At 46.7% G+C, this 20,927-nt stretch overlaps 1 protein-coding gene across 2 annotated transcripts in view; it reads right to left on the bottom strand.

Moving 5' to 3' along the window:
- Window positions 1-47: 47 nt before the first annotated feature.
- The window catches only part of LOC133345284 (polypeptide N-acetylgalactosaminyltransferase 13-like), an 88,424-nt gene continuing 67,544 nt past the window's right edge, over window positions 48-20,927 (bottom strand). For both annotated transcript variants that reach the window (XM_061555915.1, XM_061555914.1), the window contains 5 exons: window positions 17,176-17,356; window positions 15,061-15,200; window positions 9,114-9,212; window positions 4,149-4,283; window positions 48-2,551 (listed from right to left, as the gene is read on the bottom strand). In XM_061555915.1, coding sequence (XP_061411899.1) covers window positions 2,411-2,551; window positions 4,149-4,283; window positions 9,114-9,212; window positions 15,061-15,200; window positions 17,176-17,356 — 696 coding nt within the window. In that variant the 3' untranslated portion in view covers window positions 48-2,410. The remainder of the gene's footprint in view (window positions 2,552-4,148; window positions 4,284-9,113; window positions 9,213-15,060; window positions 15,201-17,175; window positions 17,357-20,927) is intronic.

The following is a 20,927-nucleotide window of genomic DNA, read 5'->3' on the forward strand; positions in this document are numbered from 1 at the left end:
GAGCTACAAGACGCATAAAATGTAACGCCGACTCGAATGAACAATTTCACATTTTTATTCCCCCCCCCCAACCCTCCACACCTCACACACAAAATACACAGTGTACATTTCTGTCTCTCTAGGAACTCGTTACTCGCCCGCTAGTTTAAGTGAACACTATGTCCATATTTTGACCCTGTTGAATAACCTCATCAACTCAAAGGTGAATGAAAATTGCAGAGAAAGTCAAAAGTGAATAGGGGGTGGGTGGCTGGGTGGCTGGGTGGGGCAGACTGAGGGTTAAGCACCATGGTTAAGGGTTATAGTTGGACTCTGGTTATGATTTGATTAGCTAATGTGGTTCTGAGGTTTGGGTGGGACCTTCTGGATCTAAGTGGCCAATGGAGCCAATGCCCGCTGAATGTGGACATCGCTATTTTTGGTCGCTTTTGGCGTCGTCACGGTATCTTCCTGTGCACGTTGGACGTCTTTCGCACCGTACGTAGCCAACCGCGCCGCGATTCGGGGGTGCCGAGTGGTGGGGGTGGTGGGTAAGGGAAGGACAACAATCATCCACCGAGCACAAAAGTCACTTTCCGGTGCCTACAGAGGGGCCCCCTTGCCCAGGGCTGCCCCCCCCCCCCCCAGTCCTCCACCCCCCCGCGTGTCCGAGCGGGTGGTTCACGTCATCAAGTCACTTCTTCATTAGCGAATTAAATGGTGGGGGGGGGGGGAGGGGGGAACGTTCTTTAAAAAAAATCAAACGTTAAAACAAACTGCCGTTTCACATCGTATACATCGCCTAAATCTCTCCTACTCGTAGTGCAAGTAAACATTGAAATTGGTTTATAATCAAATATATAATTATATACTTTAATCGATGAGCACTTTTTCAACACCGCCACGAACTATTTTTTTGGCGAAATCCACACGCTAAACTTTCTCTTGAAACTGCTGCACACATTTTTTCGCGCTACCTTACTGCGATTTTGATATCGCAACGCCTCTCATTCGCGACCCGACTCCGTTGTCGTAAAAAGCTGTATTTTGAGACGTACATTTCCTTTTAAAATGCATTATTTGCGAGAAAAAAATGCAAAGAACGGTAAAGATGAAAATATGACGTGCGCACGCACACTCGCACAGCAAGGGCATCGGTGCAGTGCCTACAATTAAAAACGACGCCGTCATTCATTGCCTTGGACAATTGAAACGTTTTAGAAACTTTGCACCAGAACCCTCGCGATCACCCCCCCCCACCCCTCCCCTCCGCCACCACGTGCCGCTGGGGGTGAACTGGGCTGCGCGCAGGCAGGGGACACACACAGAGGTGGCAGGGCAAGAGCCCAATGCTTCTGAAGAGCCACGTGAGTCATTGGCCGTGACCTCCGCGGCTGGCGAGGTGTCCGATTGCTTCAAAGTGTTGAGGGGATTCGGTCTCTGAGCGTGATCTCCTTGCTGCTTTGGAGTGGGGTATTGGTGTGGTACAAATGACGGTCTTGGCCCATTTCCAAATGTGAATAACTATCCATAATGGGAACGATTCTGGCTTAGACCTAAGAGGTTGATGGCTCGAAATAACAGCTTTCCATTTGCTTAGTTTCTAGAATGGATTGCAAGCGGCTGCCAAATTACAAAGTTCAAGCCAATTCCATAGTTACAACAAACCATCGTTTGTCAATTATTTTCATCGCTTGCGAAAGAATGTAAACTAGACAACGCCGCAACGAATAGTGTGCTGTTTCTAGACTACAAATATCCGAAATCAACCATTCATGTCATGCCAAATAAATTAATTGTTTTGACAACGTGAATTCAGCTATAACCATTAACTGAAATATAAAAAAGAATCCTTTGATGTTGCTTGCTCTTAACAGAATGCTGTTCAGTCAAAGAAAGAACCATTTCTCAATTCAATATTGAATTATAAATTAGTCCATCCTTCAAGAATAAACCGTACAAAAGCCTAATGCAGATATTTTGACTGGTGCCACAAACCTAATTATACAAACTCCGAGTGTACCTTTTACACAATGGGACACAAAGCGAAAGCCTTGCCCACTCGTGCTGCGCTCGAGGGGAAAAAAATAAAAAGTGCACGCAGACAGCCGAGCAATTTCCCCGCAAGAGTCGATCTCTTGCGATACTGCACTGCCAGGACCTGAACTGCCGTAGCGCACACCGCACACCAATGTATCATCATCGTGTCCACAAGCACCACCACCACCAACCTCTTTCCCCCCGGGAGTCTGCGCGTCTCGCCACGCCCGGCCTGCGCAATCCTCGCGGCCGATGCGAACCCCGGCCAGGAGACGCGCCTGCCGCAATTGTTGTGGTTGATGCACGCTGCCCTGCGAGTTCCAGCTTAGGCTGGGGTAGGAGGTTGCCCGCTCCACTCCCCATCACTCGGGGGGAGGGGGGGGGGGGAGACCTACACCCCCAGTGTCACGTTGCGGAGAAGCCACTGCTGCGAGCGGCCGCTGTTGCAGTCGCTGATCGTGGGCGCCTGGCGGTCTTCCTCGCCGGCCTTGTCCAAACACTGGTTGCTGTTCACGTGACGTAGCGTCATCTTCTGTAAAAGCGACAGTGGCAGAGATAATGGGGGTTTCTCAAATGTGTTTTTATTCAGTCGGCACCTCTTAATTGTGAATTCTCCAGTGGTTGCGCTGCTAAGAGACTGGTCCATGCCATAGGAAGGTGTAATGTCCAACACTGGCTCTGGTCCACGGGTAGCAACTAGCACCACCAAACACAGTCTGACGTTTTGAATTAATACTTTGAAAGAAAAACACTTTATGAATAATTGACGCTTCACATGCAATGGTAGGGCATAATTAGCATTTTTGGAGTCGCCCTATTCCTGCTCAGATGATGGAATGGTGCTGATCACCATTGGGAGGACAGAGCCAGAGGTCCTTCCCACGCACCTCCGATTAGCACGGTTGGCCACGTATGGTGCGAATGAAGTTCAACATGCAGTACATACAAAGTCCACGGTTCCATGGTGGGTGTCAGTATCTCCATAGGACAATCACTGTTGACTTCTCACAAAGTGGTACGCAATTTTATCGACCCCCAGAGAGATGCAAGGCTGTTGACCCTCAACCGTAATTGGAACTCATGAGATTCATGTCACAGTGCCAGCCAGCCAGATGTAAGGAATGCACGAGATAACAAAGATCACCGATTTTGTAACATAAACCATGAACTGAAGCAGCAGCATCAGCAGCATCAAAGTTGAAAAATTACCAACAAATTACTCAATCATCGCCCCATTCCAGCGAAAACGTTTTAGGACCCTCCTGAAAAAAAAAAACGTCATGAGATTCAGCGAGGCTTCTCTGGACAAACAAGGTTAACAATAATAATAATAAGGAACCGCAGGAGGAGCATCATCTATGTCAGTGTGAAATCTCTCCCGGTAGAGGGCCCTCTCGAGCAGCCTAGCCTCCAGTGGGAGCCCAAGGTCGGACTCCTTTTGCATTCTAGGACCTTGCACGCAATACCTCTCCACCGACAATCCCACGGTGAGTCTCATGTTCCATTAGAGTTTCTCTTCCGACAGCTGCAAACACGAAGAGGTCACGTGTGCTCACATCAATAGGAGACGTACGACTCCTGGCAAAGTGATATATTTATTTTTTATTCTGCCAGTTTGTCAAGATGTTTTGTACAAAGTTACTTGGGAGATGTTGACAAATGGCCCTCTGGCCATGAATCTGGTTAGGAATGTGTAAACGGTGGTAAAATATTCTGCAGAGACAAGGCATTTTTTTAAGGGGAGATGTGTTTTTAATTTTTAATGATTTATGAAAGCAGATAAATATAAGAACCTACGTGCATAAGAATGCACGTTTTTCCGTGTTGGCAAGACTGTGAAGACAGTCTTTGTTTTCACCCATAGCAATGCTAACTAATCATGCTGCATGCAAGAAGAAGCTGTGTATAATTAATTACGACCTGCAAAAAATTGGCAGCAAAAAAAAAAGCAATACCTAACAAGCCGCTGGCTGGAAGTGGAGCTCAGCCAATGAATCATATCGTCCCCCAAAATCACAAAGATGTAAAAATGACATTCAAATGAAGCCAAACTCGAAAGTGAGCGAGCGGGGCTGATTAATTCACACCGCAGGCCCACGGGAGCGAGGCGGAAGGAGGCCGGCACGCACCTCGCGGTCGTAGTGCCACAGCTGGTTTCCCTTGAGGTGGTGGCACTTGAGCATCATGACGGGGCCACTGAGCCGCGACACGTCCAGGCACAGGTCGTCGGAGCGCAGCTCCTGCTCCGCCGTGTACGAGAACACCTGCGGCAGTGGCCGGGGGGCAGCAGAGGGCATTGTCGTGATAACGACGTGGGAGTTCATTTGTTTGGGCGGCAGGCGCTCGCCACACGCGTGGGCTGGTTTGAGTCACAAAATGAAGATGATAATGATAACACAGGGGTGTGCCATCACAAATTCACGTGTGCGGAATGAGTTGAGGGAAAGGGGACAGTGTGTGTGTGTGTGAGAGAGAGAGAAAGAGAGGCGACGCGGGAGTTGGTTGACCTCGATCTGTACCCCCTGGTGATCCGGGCTGGTCCTGAATTTTACGCTTCAAATTATTGCCACGTTATCAGCACCAATGTGGCATACCAAGAAGTGCTATGGCTGTTTTGTTTGCCGTAATTTTGTTCCTGCGAAATTTCATTGACAGCTCCACGAAGTCGTTTCTAACACGGAGGGGTGACGCACATCACACGTTTACAAATACTCCAAACCAATCAGCTGCTTAAGATGCGCTTCATACGGATCATTATTGGAAACGATGGAATTTTTGTTTTTACAGACTGAAAAGTTCTCATAATTGACAGTAACCCTCCCCCACTATAAGTGATAACATTATGCGTTGCTTCACATAACCGTTGTAGATTAGCAGGGAACACATTTCATTGCAATTGCAATGCTTGGCATATGCATGAACGCACACATAGTGAAAACGGACTACTAATAGGGTTATTTCCCTTTTTTCTGGCAACAAAACTGACACCTTTTGCAAGGAATCATATTTACATGGTTGAACACCATATGAGACTAGGCTCTAAAGAAAGCTGTCTCTGGTGTGGACCAATCAGTTTCAAGGACAATGCATAACTTATCAGAGTATTGTTTTTGTTTGCATTTGACTGCAAGTATTGTGGTTAATGTAAACATGATTCCTTGCAAAAGGTGTCAGTTTTGTTGCCAGAAAAAAGGGGAAAAACCCTATTAGTATATTTTGGTACTGGCAAAGGAGGTCCCATAATGAAAACGGACTACTTTGCGATGTGGTAGCGAACGATACTTGCACAGCGCGCACCACCGCAAAATCCCTCCACCGTGTGGAGGGGATTTGTGTGGAGGGATTTGCCTCCACGTGGAGGAGAGAGGCAGCCCCCTATGGCTCCATCGTCAGATGAAGAGGCAGGCGATCCTGTTGCCCTCTTTGTCTGCATGACTCCACCATTGCTCACCCCAAGAGGCCTAGAATCAGCAAGGTATTCAACGAACTCTGGTAGGTGCTGTCTAATGATTTGAATATATTACGAGTTAAAATGTATTCAACTTATAATCATATGCATTTCTGCACAATTTATGCCATTTCCCCCCCCGAAATGTCGGCTAGGAATGCAACCTCTCATTTTAACATGATGTCTATGGGGAACTAAGAGTTCGCTTTAAGTCATTTACAGTTAAATCGCATTTTCCCAGGAACGCATCTCGAATGTATAGCGGGGGATTGCTGTACTAAAAACCAAAAATGTAGCATTATTAATATATATAACACAATGCACCTAATTAATGAGTGAGAGGTTGGCTTCAAAATAAGGTTCACAACTTCCACAGATGAACAGCTTTCAGCCTTTCTAAATACCGCAAAAGGCTGCCATGGTTTCAGCTAACGGGACCGCGAGCACATCGCTACGGAGCTTCTGGGAAATTCGTTCTTCGCTGACGTTTTGTGCGATCATGACGGCACCACTCCGTCGGAAAAGTCTGCCATTCATTTGAAGGTCGGAACATGGCAAGGGCATCCCCGTTCCTGTGGATCGGCCTCACGTGCTCAACCAAACAGACACCAAAAGGCATGTGAATGAAAGGCAGAACTCTCTCCCCAACGGGGTCGTTATACAAACGAGAGCCACACAGATTGCATGCGGTGTCTCTCTATTCGTAGGCTTTCACGACAAAAATAGCACCGTGATTCATAATTCGTTGCTTTTCGTCTTAGATCGTCGTGTAGGTAAAATGTCAATTTGTAACGATAACCCCTCCACCACCCGATGGAGCTCATCGAAACAAACTGTCGCGCCGTGGGGGCAAACGCGCACATCGATTTTGTTCATCGAAGACGCGAGAGAGGTGAGCTTCCGTTAACAACTGAGGATGCTGGTTGTATTGACCAGCGAAACGTCATACAAACATCGTCATACAAACATCGTCAAGAAATGCTGCTTGCTTTTCAACAATCCGCACCCCCGATTAGCACGGTTGGCAATGTACGGCGCGAAAGACGTTCAACATACATACGCACACATACGTTCTGATTTTTGCTGATAAACCAAATCAACTGGCATATTTTGCAGACGTGACAACGTGATATGATTGTTTCTATCAAGTGGTGGGGGGGGGGGTTACAGTAAAAAAAACATTACATTTTCCCTACACGATGATCTAACCCAAAAATAAACTAATGATGAATCACGTTTGATATTTGTTGGTTGAGCACATGGGGTTGATCCACTAGACAGCACTGCTGCTGTTGGTGTGCTGACAAATACATGACTTTTCTGACGGAGTCATTACAGAATGATCACACGACAGGGCAACCCCGTGGTGATGTGTTTGGTTGGTTCCGTTCGCCAAAGCCATGGCAGACATTAAACGGAATGTGTCAACGCTGAAAGCTTCGTGTCTATTCATGGAAGTTGGGAATTGTATTTTGAAGCCAACGTGTGTGTAATGTCTGGTATCAGATGTGCTTCTGTGGCTGCCTGGAATGCTCTTTCTTCTGATATTAACAAGCCACTGGAGCTATCCACTTGAAAACTCATTTCTTTAGAACTGCTTTTTACGTTTAGTTTGTTGTCCTTCCCCGCACCGCTGATTTGCACGGCTAGTTACGTTCGGTGCGAAAGAAGTTCAACATACATACACAGATTGTTAAGGTCTCCAGATATTAATTCTAGATTTGAAGCTTTCGTGACTGCAAGGATTCATATTCTTCGGTTTTTCCGGTAAAGTCACGTAGGTAGAATTTTTTAATTAATAAAAGTCAAATAAAAATAAAATAAAAATCACGACGTTTCGGAAGCAACACAAGCTTCCGTCTTCAGGTGGAACCGTTACAGCACGACAGCTGTATCAAGTGAGAGCCTCCAGATATTACTGTTTACATGATAGTGCATGGCCTCTGTGTCTGTGAATACAGTAAATATGTTGAACTTCTTTCGCACCGTACGTAGCCGATCGCACCGGAACGTAGCTAACCGCGCTAATCAGTATACGGGATAATCCATGTATAGATACCACCATTGATTTTTAATGACCATCTTTCCGTTTCTTCTCAACAGCCGATTGAATGTTGTGAAAGCGATGGACGCTGTGGCTAACAATGGAGAGCGTTAAAATATTTACCGAGTGCATTGAGATTGGGGGGAGGGGCGTGGAGAGGCTTTGAAATTATTTGTACGTATTCTGCCTACGGCTTTTGCCGGCTACGATGTCGGTGAGTGGATCACCCCGGACGGCATTAATGCGGGTAAATTATGCCGAGTTAAACAAAACAAAAAATATGTCAAAGGGCCTGGAAAACAAACAGCTTGGATTAAGAAGAATTTGTTTTGTTTTATTAAATTCCGTACTCGGTTGTTAGAGCAATGGATGTCACTGGAGACAAAAAACAGTAAACAGCACCATTTAATTTCAACACACAATAGTCTCCCCTTTTGAAATGCAAGGAACCTCGGCGACACATTTTAATCAAATCGCCCAATATTAATAGGAATCTGATTAATTATCGTTTCCATTAAATAATTAACTCCTTCTTTTTTTCGCTCGTCTTATTTCAATTACTAATCTGCTCGGCTTCAAGCGAGAGATGAAAACACCAACACGACCTTCACGAAGGCAACGAGCGAATCGACCAGAGTGTGCCGCGGGGGAAGAGGTTTGCGTGGCGTGTGCAACGTAGCCACGAGCAGCCCGCGAGGGCAATGCTGCGTTTGCCCCGGTGCAGCTCAGATGCCGGGTTCGGAGTCCAGGTAGCCGAGCGAGCTGATAAGCGGTCGATTGAATGGACTCGGCCTCTGTTGTTGATGGATGAACAAAAACTACGCAAAATAGTACTTTATTTTGTCTATCCCCCTCCCCCCTCCCCCGTGGTGATTAGTATTATATTTACGATTAAATTTAGATTTAAAGCTTTCGTGACTGCAGGGATTCTTCATCTTCTTGGTGCTTTCGGTAAAGTCACGTAGAAGGGAAATAATAAAATAAAATAAAAATGTATTTATTATGTTTTACTTTTATTATTTTATTATTTCCCTTCTACGTGACTTTACCGAAAGAACAAAGAATATATTTACGATTGTTTACCCAGGAAAGCCTCAGAGTCTCAATACTCTTTTTAAGGAGGGCCCGGCTTTGTTTTTGCAGCAGAAGGCCGTGTTTGCAATGCGTAAATTGTCAGGCATTTAAAAGAAAAAATTTAACCATGACCCTGGCTCGCAACGGGGCCCTACCCGTCCTCGGATGATGTCGAATTCATCGTAGTCAAATTATTTCAACGCATGCTTCTCAATGTGGAGGGAAAAACCGGATCGACCTGGAGACTAATCCACACGACCACCAAAGGGAGAACTTGCAAACTCCATAAATACAGGGTCAGGAATGAACCCATGACGACCTCCTGCACACCAGGCGAGGGAGACAAAAACTCGCCACTGTGGCACCCCAGCATGGCCGAATCGGTGTGGAATTGTATGAACATGTTAATTTCCATGCCAAATACTGGTAACACACTGCCTTTCCTCCAACACATAAATGGGTTTGTGTTTTATTGAGAGCAGTCGGTCTGTGTAACAGGCGCCAGTGAGTAAAGCTGCAGACTCTTACCTGGTTCCCACCCATGCCATGACAATTGAAGATTCCAACTTTCTCATTCTCTTTCCTTCCCATGTTATCCAAGCACTGGTTTGTCTCCATGTTCCTGATCTGGATACAAAAAAACAAAAACGACCGCAAAGTATATTTTTCATAAACTTATCACATTAGATTTCGATTTAAAGCTTTCGTGACTGCAGGGATTCATCTTCTTGGTTCTTTCGGTAAAGTCACGTAGAATGGAAATGATAAAATAATAAAAATAAAACATAATAAAATAATTCTCAGGTGGAGAGCAGGTCTGTCGGAAAGACAGCGTCTGAATGGCAGCGTCTGAATGACGCTGTCTACTCGACAGACCTGCTCTCCACCTGAGGACGGCTGCTTGCGTTGTGGCCGAAACGTCGTGAGAATTATTTCATTATGTTTTATTTTTATTATTTTATTATTTCCATTCTACGTGACTTTACCGAAAGAACCAAGAAGATTATCACATTAGGGTAACCACACCATTGTCAACAAACCAGGAAATTGCGTTTTATATTTCATCCACATTCGTATGGCGTTTGAAAAATGCAGCTGGCTGCAATTGTATTGTTAATTTTGTAAGCCATTCCATGTCACCCAGGGGAGGTGGGGGGGCAGGGGTAGCCGGGTGGAGAGCACTTGTGCCACCAGGACACGTGTAAATTTGACGGTCATCGGTGGTTTTTATTTATTGCACGCAGCTCTGACAGAATGCGAGCGTAGAAGCAGGTCACGAAGTTTGCGGCCGCGCATTTTTTTTTTAACGCGCTCATTTAAGCATGTCCTGAATGAAAAGCACGGCGATGTTGCCAAACGTATTACATTTGGGCGTTTTTATGTGAACCACTGTACGAGTTTCCGTTGTTCGCAATGTACCGGCGATACGGATTTTAATTCAGTCGGACAGGACAGGCCGGTAATTAAATCCAACAAAGTAATGGCTTAGACGGCCAGGTCATCCCCGTGACATCGCTAAACATAAAACTCGCTTTGATCCACAAAAGTGACCTAAAAAAAAAACCTTCTCCAGGAATCAAGTTGCGAGCCACTGATCCAGAAAACGTGGCCTCGTGTTCTTACAGCTTAAGTGCAAGCGTACACGGCCTGAGAATAAATAAGTAAATGGACGATTAGGTTCACCGCTGCTACCAGAATTCTATTACTCGGGGTGCAGCTTTAGTCGAGGGACAAGTTCACCGACCAGTAAAACCCAACCCCGCAGGGACACCCCCCCCCCCCCCCCCCACGGTGGCGCTCCGTTATTCAGCGAGCGTTCCCCTCTCGCCCCATGCCCCCGACCCCGCCGAACCGACGCTTTCACTCGCACGGTCACTGAAGCAGCACCACATATCTCAAATCTCAAGTACATGTAACGGCAGTGCGAGTAGTTCAAAGGTGGCTGGAAGTCCCCGCTGGCGAGGGTGGGGGGGAGGGCCTTTTAAACCCCGAGCTCACCACGGAAAGCCGTTCCCGCGGGAGGCCGGGCGGGCGGGCGGGCGGGCGGGCGGGCCGACACACACCGCCACCCCGCTGAGTAGCGCCGTCCGCGATGACCTCCGCGCATGTGATGCAGCACCCGCTCGTGACATCTCGCACATCAAGGCATCGTCGGCTGCCACGGCTTGCACCCCTCCCCCCTTTCACCCACACTCTTGGCCACTTTGCCCAAACTCCTGAATCCATAACCTGCTGTCAAAGTCCTCCTATATCAATTATATCCAGTGTACGTCCATTAAATTGCCCTCAGCTGCTCCCTCTGCGATAGCTCCAACCATACGTAATTTATAATCTCCGCATTTGTTATCCATTCCTGCCTACTGCTCTCTGTTTGTTCCACTTATCATGTGAAGCTCGCTTATTTACTATCTGCCGCCTTCACTCCCCTATCAAAAGGCAATGTCACGAGAGCCGTGACGAAATGTGGGGGGGAGGGGGGGCTAGAGGTTGGGGGGGGGGCTCATGCTGATAGTGGTTGAGGCAATAGTGAGTCAGGCTGTGTTGTTTGAATTTGGCTGCAGAGTTATTCCCCCCCCCCCCACCCTCTCCATCCCTCCACCTCTGCTTTGTACCGTTATGTTCATGACGCGAAAGCAAGGCCTATTAAATTGGGAGATTTACTCACTGGCAAATGCCGCTCGGTCTATCAGCCGTCGGGTCTTCAAGACAGGCAGCACTCTCAAGCATTCACAAGCATTGGGTGCGTGAGCAACACCTGGAGATGGACGGCTATGGAAGCCGAGAGTGTGTATTATTACGCTGGGTCATCATCCAGTCACAATTGGTACGGCATGCCAACGAATGGCAGCTATGAGATCCCAGTAAGCTGAGAGACCACAGCCAAGCATTGGTTGCCTATGAAACGTTGAAAAAGCAAACATGATGGTAATTATGGTTTCGATTCCTACCAACAAGGTCATAAAAACTATAATACTCCGATTGATACTCCTGCTGTTGTGGAGTGACTCATGCAGCCATTTATGGCTGCAGGGTTTTGGTAGTACATGTTGTTTATGCCATTTATTGTAAAAATTCCGTCACAGTTCCTATGATCACTGTTTCATTGCTTTCATGGCTTTATTTTGGTGATTTCGAAAAGTGTATTGGTTTAGCCATGTTTGTTTGTTGTAGTACAGAGTTAGACTGATGGCCTTAATCTAAGTTGTCTTGTGGTTGTTATTGTTGTTTGACTTGCATCCCACTGGGATTTTTGCACACAGCGTTGGTGAACGGTGTTTTTTTTCTGCAATATTTTGCTGTATTTTCTTGGATTTTCTGTTTGCACTCAGTCACATAGTCACTTTAAGATGTTTTTGTTCATGTTTTTGTTTTTTTTGTTGCGGTTGCACCCGATTCAAGAGCCGAATGGCTCACAGGGCTATACCTAATAAATGAACTTGAACTTGGATAAAGTAAATACACAATACACCACTGCTCAAAGTCAAAAGTCATCACCTTTGGCAGCCCCGAGCCAACAGTGTAAATCTCACATTCCCATGGTTGAGAGTTTATTGTGTCGATCAGACAACACTGTTGACTCTACATGAAAGGGAGTCATTTTCCGAGCACCAAAAAGGATCAAGGGCCGAATCAATCCCCAACTGGGATTGGAAAGGGTAACCTTGTGATTGTGAATGATCAGCAGCACCCTCTGGCCTGGATTATCCATTATTGTTAATAAACACTAAGTAGCTTAATTGAGATGATTTAATTTATTATAGCACGTAATAAATGGTACAAATAATAAACTCGCCCATAATTGGGGCCACACTCGTGAGTTGAGATCCATTCAAATGTTAAGAATTGCCACTCCAACTGATGCATCCTAATGAATCCTTCTAGGGATTGTCTCATGCGGATAGTAATTTTATCACTCATTGCTTCCAAAAAAACAATTTAATTGACCTTCTCCTAATTACAATTAGGGTTAAGATGTATTAAGAGTGGTATTTAAAGTCGCATTAATCATTTGTAAATCTAAATGCGCACAACAGAGAGAGCCATATCTGTGAGCCACAGCAGAAATTGATGAATGCAAAATTAATTTTACCTCACGTGACAAACGGCTGTTGTAAATAAACAGCTTATGTGTTTCATGCAGCGTCGCATCAGTCATTACTTAACGGGTCAGAAGACAATTAACTGAGAGGCAAGGCCTCGTAAAATATTCAAGCCTTTTCACATTGATTTACTGAAATATTGTACGCCTGAAAAATCTTATTAGGGTCTGATTCATTCTCTTCTTCGACTGGTACTAAATCGATTATAACCCGTTTTCCACTTCTCAAATGGCCGGTAATCTCAGCTTGATTAATATTTAATATCTTCTGGTAGCGTGTGTCTGTGGGCCTACGTAACAAGGGGCTATTTTCATCATTTGCTGTGTCCTGCCGTGATGAGGGCCAGTGCGGGCGAGTAATTGAAATATTGGATGCTTCATTACACTACAAAGCGTTCTGCCCATCAATCATGATGAGCTTCTTCTAATAGCAGAACCCAACATGAAACAGTTCCCTCACGGGATGGAGTTATTATTATTCTTATTTTTATGTTTGCTTTTATACATAACATTAGTTCATTCAATTACTTAAGTCTCATGAAACAATAAAACATTTAAATGCTGCCCAAGCTCTCCGGGGGAGATCGCAATTTCTCCCTTGGCCGCGCATGTACAGGGAGCGCATTATTTTTCCCCGCGTGTAAAACAGGTTAATAACCCTCCGCGGGATTTAATACGGGGGCCGGCAGCAAGTGAGATACACCGTTGCGCTTGGGACACACGTGGCGTGCGCACAATGTGGATGTATGTGCGTGTGCTTCTCTCCTTAATAATTCATGCGCTCTCCACCTTAATGTGGGTACTGTATAATGCGGAGGCGAGTTGTCAATAGTGGCACTGTGGGCTTAATCAGGCGGTAGGCGGCTGCGATGGGTGTGTTGCGTGTGCAAGATGCGGTGGCTGGCAGTGGGATGGGCACCCAGAGGTCACCAAATAAGAGATACGTATGTGTGTGTGTATGTTGAACTTCTCTCGCCAGATGGCGAATGAGGGCCTTGGCGGTAAACTGCGTGGCAGTTGTGGGAGGCGGCAGGAGGGAAGCGATGAACATGGCACCAATGCAATTGGTTGTGATGGCCAGTTGACCTGGGGGCACCACATTTGCAAGATGTTAACTACCCTCACCCGATATGCAGGAGGTCATGGGTTAGATCCCGACCCTGACGCTTGTTGTATATTTGGAGTTTGCATGTTCTCCCCGTGGTCGCGTGAATTTTTCTCCGGGTGCTCTGGTTTTCCCCTCCACATTTAGACACATGCGTTGAAAGTATTTCGCTGCCATAAACTTCCACATAAGGTACTTCTCGTTGAGCTATCATTTGCGGCCAGGTCGCTTCTAAAAAAGATATAGATAGCTCAGTGGGCCTTACTTGGTAATATAGAAATAGTTTTATAGTTTAGTTTGATCTAAACTGAGTGCACATATTGCAGGACGTAATAATAATATATTTGCACTTACAAAGTGCTTGTTTAATATGCCTCATCGACGCAATCTCAAGACATTTCGATTTAAAGCTTTCGTGACTGCAGGGATTCATCTTCTTGGTTCTTTCGGTAAAGTCACATAGAATGGAAATAATAAAATAATAAAAATAAAACATAATAAAATAATTTTCACAACGTTTTGGCCACGACGTTTCCGCCACAACGCAAGCAGCCGTCCTCAGGTGAAGAACAGGTCTGTCGAGAAGACAGAGTCTGAAAGACAGAATCTGAATGCGTTGTAGCCGAAACGTCATGAGAATTATTTTATGTTTAATTTTTTTTATTTTATTATTTCCATTCTACGTGACTTTACCGAAAGAACCAAGAAGATGAATCTCAAGACACTCGAAGGCCAGCCCAACAGTAGCAGCTGCCCCCTGTCCAGCGACGCAAGGCGACTCAGCACTGGCCTTCTTCGTCTGTTAGTTGGGAGCGATGATTTTTTGCCGCTGTGTATAATCCCCATTGAGTTAGTCCATGAGCCCAGCTCAGACATTTCACTTGTCGGTAACACCAGAGGTGGCAAAACGCAAGTGGTTCCAAAACGTCAGCGGTTCCATAATCCACAAGTGGTTCCAGTGTATTTGCGTGGGCCAAGAACGGTCAAATAATGCGATAACCATTTTGAAACGGGTCGGCAAGAAAACAATTAAAATCTCATCGGCCGTGCAAATCGGCGAGACTGAAATATTTTCACTCCAGGCGGGCACCGATTTATGCACTGGCCCACGGCTATTTTATTTATTTGTTAATCCAGCAAAACTTGGGGCCATGAACGCCAGCGCACGCGACAGCCTCCTCGTCGTTTCGAATGGCATCATCGGGGGTGGGGGGGGGGGGGTATTTGTTCTTTCAGGTCCGCGGTGAAGCAGCGGCAATCGCGTAAGGTACCTCGCCCAGGGAGTAGTAGTGCCGTGGGATCTGAGAGTCCGGGTAGACGTTCTCCAGGTACCACGAGAAGGGCATGCACTTGAGCCGCTCCCTCAGGGCCTTCCGTGCCGAGACGTCACCGTATTCCACCTTTGTGACGCCTAGGAAACCGCGTGGAGAGAGAACGGCGTGGCGTGGTCGCAGAATGTGTTGTGCGAATGCATCGGTGACGGAATACTTGCCGTTTAATTCTTAATGGCGGGCAGGGGGCGGGTGAATAGCAATGCGGCGATAGATGGACACGGGCTATTGATCTTCAATGTACAACTCCAAAATACCGAGCCTCACAGTCATTTAAATTCAAATACACGAGGATGAATTTCTGTAGCTTTCTTTGCTGTTCTGGAGATTTATCACCAAGTGCATTTCAAGATGCATTATGCATGAGCCTGGAAGCGACATTACTCTGATGCACACTCAAGCGCCACCACAGACTGCGACCCTAACAGCCAACACTGCATCATGGCTGCCTGCAGTGAACAACTATGCATGTGGTGCTGTGTTTCCACATCATTAAGATTAACTGGTTTGCACTTTAGATGCCACCTTCTGTTTGGTTAAAGCTCGCACTCGTGTCAACTAGGGCCGGGTTCTTAAATCTCGGCGTGGAAATTTCACGCTCCTTTTGCCAGCGCGAAAGAAGCGCAATGACTGACGGCTCGGCTAGCGATCCGGAATCAGAATCTTTATTTCGCCTTGGAGAAATACGACGAGCTGTGAAGCTCTTTTTTTTCTCACAGATTGCCAAGTAGGGGCGGGTCAGAATATAGCCGCGCAGAAGCACTACGTACGACAAGGGAATGCACAGCGCGGGAATCATGTGCCCGTATATATCGCGGCTGTTTGCCAATTTTTTTTCCTTGCAAGAAGTTCCCTCTCGCATTCATCTTTTTGTTCCATCGAATTGAAAAGTAAGAATTTGTGCGTTTTGCGCGTGCATGTCTTTCGGGACGAAGAAAAGGCTGCACACGCTGCACATTAATCTGAGTAAAGGGGGGGGAAAAAACACGCGCATTTCATTCGTTAAGAGGATGAGACATTGTGTTCCGCAAAGTGACAACCAAACTGTTTGCAAACAATGGAGATTACTCAGTGCAGCAGGCAGCCACTGTGCTGGTGCGAATGAAATATTAATCAAAGCACCGCAGGTAACATGCCACACCACTGCTTGAAAGGCCGATTGTCAATAGAAATATGGGATTTCTGCACCAAATTCTTATCCGCCTATTGCCACCAAAGGATTTAGTTTTGAAATATAAAGTCATCTGCACACATCAAAACACTCACGCCACGGGATATATCAGCTGTAAACAAAAACGATTTAATGTGGAAGAACCAATAATCTCATCAACCTAAAATTACGTGGCTAATTGGAGAAATGGCATTGCTGCAAATCTTTGAAGTTGCTTAACTTAGCGTTCGCATGCAACACATTGCTTCTCCAAGTCAACCAACCAATTGGATTGCCCTGTAACCTTCGGGCAGTTATTGTGGTTCCAAAGAGACCGCACGCGTCAAGGTTCAATATTTCTTCTGCGAGTTTACCGCCTGCACTGACACTCCACACGCACACACGAACACTTTACGAGCCTTTAAAGATGTGCTGATCCTGACCCCAGTTAAAAACAACCAAGGCAATTCTAACAAAACCGATTAGCTGGTCTGCACCTTGCACAGGTTAAAATGAAAAAATACACGGGCTAAATGCATTACATAACCTTATTCCTTTCAAGACTTAAGCTAATGATCAAATACATACTTACGTGCCAACACGGTTACTCTCATTCTGAAATAGATTAAAAAAGCGAGGACAGGCATTTGCAGGCATTTAACATTCACCACAATCAGAATCTTTATTCAATCTCGATTTGAAGTTTTCGTGACTGCAGGAATCCATACTCTTTGGTCCTTTCGGTAAAGCCACGTGACTTTACCGAAAGGGAGGCAGCGTATAAAATAGGATCTTGATTTATGCTGGAGGAATCCGATGAGCCATGGAAGCTCTTCACCGGAAGACAAGCGAGAAAGAACACGCGGAAAAATCACCCGCGGGAAACGCCATCAAAAGAGTCTCACCGGGAGAGATGACGTAAAAGAACCCCTTGAACTCATCCATCCACACCTCGGCCAGACGCCGGTTGTTCTTGTTGATCACCTGTCCCGTGCCGCCGGGGAAGGTGTACGGCGTGGCCTTGCGGAACACGTGACCCACGTGCGAGCACGTGACGATCTCCAGCGAGCCGCCACACTGCCAGATCTGTGCCGCCACGCGCACGCACGCAAGCACCAACCACCCCGCGTGGCATGACCTCGCTTAAAGGGAGGCAGTGTATAAAAGCTCAGTGGGGAGTGGGGGGGGGGTCTATCAAGATGGGAATCAAGCCCCCAGGTTGCCCGTCTCCACTCTCTTGTGTTGTCACGAGATGGGGGAGGTGGGGACGGGGCAGCTCAGAAAGTGGCCGCACCGTGAAACGCGTCTGAACACCGAGTCACCGACAAACCGGGCAGCGGCCAGATGCGGAGTGGTAATATTCGGGGGTTAGGGGGGGGGGCAGACAGCGCTGTCTCCTCTTAAAAGCGGGGGGGGGGGGGGGAGGGCATGTGAGAGGACTATGTGGAGTTTGAACCGACCCAGTAGGGCCACTTTGTTTCAGAATCAGAAGATGTATTTACACCGGAGGAATCCGATGAGCTACAAAGCTCTTTTCCACAGATGCCCAGTAGGGACGGGTCAGAACGTTACAAACAACGAACAATACAAAAACACGATAGGAGTGCAAAATATAAGAAAGGTAAACAAATCACTTTAAAAAATATACAAATGAAACTAAACATTTTTTCTGTCTTACCAGGTAAAGCCCTCTAAGCTATTATCTTATTTTATAATATAGTTCAAACGAAGTGGCTTATCACGTGGACATTTATAGCAGCCAAATACTCGAATGGGGGGGGGGTGTTGGGGCAAATGTTAAAACAAATCGAGTCATCGTACTCAGAGCGAGACAACACGGTACGATTCGCTTACGAGGTGTCCTCAATACAACCACGGCTCAAGACGCAATTCAATGAAGGGGAAATTGAGGGCTGGCAATGAGTGAGAGTTTGATCAAAGGGGATGAAATGGGAGATCTGTTTTTTAGCCCAGTAGCTCTACCGTGCAAGATCAGAACGTACACGGAGACACCACTTAATTTGTTTGGCAGGAGAAGTGTAAAACCCGAGTTCTAGACCAGCCCTAGCTACCCCATGAAAACGGTGGCATGACAAAGAGTAAAACAGATTCTCTTGCACTATCCATGAGAATTATCCACGTTTCTACTCAAAAACCAAGTTCTACCAACATCTGTGCAACAATACCAGCATCTCATTCGCCAACAGCCGCTAGATCACCAAGGACAACTCACATCGCACGTACCAGCAAAGTTAACTTGGCGAATACGTCACTATGAAAATCACTAAACTTTTAAAACGGCATTAAATTACAGCCGCGCATAAATACCCTCTTTATAAGGGCACTCGCAAACACCTGCGATTCAATAAAAACTGACCTTTTTTAATTCTCTCTGCCTCTCAGAACCTACGACGCACAGTTTAACTACTAATTGTATCAACAAGCAAAAGTAAATTGCAAAATGTCAAGTCAATACAGTATTTTACCTTAAGGCCTGCCTTAAGCAACCGGTGATCTTTTAAAATAAACACTTATTGATCGAATTCTTCATTGACTGATACAGCAGCCCATAAACATTGACTCAACGCTGCAACATTGCCGCAGTAAAAAGGGTTTATTTTAATTGGTCTGTGACCTTTTTAATCCTCAACGGTTTTAGAACAATATGCAATGAAATCCGCACCGCCGGGGATTCTGCCCCATGCAACCTGAACCCCGGGCAGACCTCCATCAGCGGACTCGGGGAGCGAGCGTAAGACCCATCATGTGGCGAAAGCGGAAAAACGCAAATGCCTTCACGGTGACCTTATTTCGATTGCGCGCGTGCATTTTTTTCACTCTCGAATTCAAAGCATTGTTTTCACTCCGCCGGAACATAACAGCATTAAAGATTAATAACCATCCCGCAAGTAAGACGCAGTTACCATCTGGGCTAAACAAAAAAAAAACGCTTGATTTCATTTCGGCGCCGGGCCAAGAACGAAGAGGCCGCTCTCCCCTGAAGAGTTTCCCCGCGGCCCAAGCGGCAGCAGCCTGCGCCTTCCACAGGAACGGTGGCGCAGGGCTGGCGTGCCGCTGGCCACTGCCACTCTCCGCATGCACGTTCGTATTTAGTTCAAGTTCAAGTTAAAGTTCATGTATTAGGTATAGCCCTGTGAGCCATTCGGCTCTTGAATCGGGTGCAACCGCAACAAACAAAAAACAAAAACATGAACAAAAAACATCTTAAAGTGAATATGTGACTAAGTGCAAACAGAAAATCCAAGAAAAGACAGCAAAATATTGCAGAAAAAAATCACCGTACACCAACGCTGTGTGTAAAAATCCCTGGCCGGCTGACGGTAGCAGCAACTGACACAAGATGTATCATTTAAAACGTATTATCCATTCACTTAAGGAAAACAGGGCCACCCTATGCCATGTCCCTCGCGGGGGGGGGTGGGGGGGGGAGTTTGACCATACTTCACCACCACACTGCTCAGGGAGGCACTCATCACCGGTTCAGGTATCACTCCTCATTCATGTTTAAGCCCTCGCCAGGAATAAGTCAGGACAGGGAGTTGATCGCGCAGTGCGCAAACCACCGCCGGCGCAGCTCTCTCTCGGGCCGTTCAGAAGTACGCCCCGCAAGTCAAACCAGTGCCTTCACGTCACAGGAGCGCTGGGACCACATGAGTAACTCCCCGTGGAGACTGAAATTAAATGTATCCTGGGTTAAGGATAATGAATATGGGCAACAAATAACGGTGAACTGCAGTGATTCTTTGCATGACCTGTCATAAAAAAAATACCTCCCTTCCAAGAGCTGCCGTCTCAATCTGCAGGCGACAAGCCCTTTCTGACAGCTTAAAAGCAAGCGATGTCAATTTCCCTCTCAGAAACAATGCAGCGGCAACGTTGGGAAGTGGACCACTGACACGTTAGAAGCATCCACTCAAGGAGTGGCCTGAAGGAATGGCAATCGGATGTTATGCATTCAGGCAGCGCTATGGAAGATAAAAAAGACAGCAATAATTGGTGGTTTACATTAAAACAGATAAACAAATACTATGACTTTCAAGGGCAAACAGTAAATCCCCATGGAGGCGGTTTGAGCGGCTTTGCAATTACCTGCGTGAAAACAACCAGGGATTTCTGGTAAAGGCAAGTGGCAACCAGCGAAGGCAAAGCGTAATCAAGTGTGCCGCGCTTTATAAACTCCACGGCTCTCCGCGCTGCACCTGGGGGACTCGGCGTCGTCAGGCTCGCCGCTAGCCTGCCGCCCTCGCCGCTGCGCGCGGCAGAAGACGAGGCTTCAAACGCAACATCCCTGCGTGCCCTTCAGCCTCCCTCCAGGCCCGCAGAGAGCAGCCGAGGGCTGGCTCGGCACGCCGCGGCATCGCTGCCACTGGCGCGCGCGCGGGCGGCCAAGCTGCGATGACCGTGAGCAGGGCAGCCGCCGCCCGCCGCCCGCCGCCCGCCGCCCGCCGCCCGCCGCCGCACGTACAAGTCTCCACGCGGTTAAATTTCGATTTAAAGCTTTCGTGACTGCAGGGATTCATCTTCTTGGTTATTTCGGTAAAGTCACGTAGAATTGAAATAATAAAATAATAAAAATAAAACATAATAAATAATTCTCACGACGTTTCGGCCACAACGCAATCAGCCGTCCTCAGGT

Source organism: Lethenteron reissneri, chromosome 21, assembly GCF_015708825.2.
Source record: "Lethenteron reissneri isolate LAM-NWPU_2019-01 chromosome 21, ASM1570882v1, whole genome shotgun sequence".
NCBI classification, from domain to species: Eukaryota; Metazoa; Chordata; class Hyperoartia; order Petromyzontiformes; family Petromyzontidae; genus Lethenteron; species Lethenteron reissneri.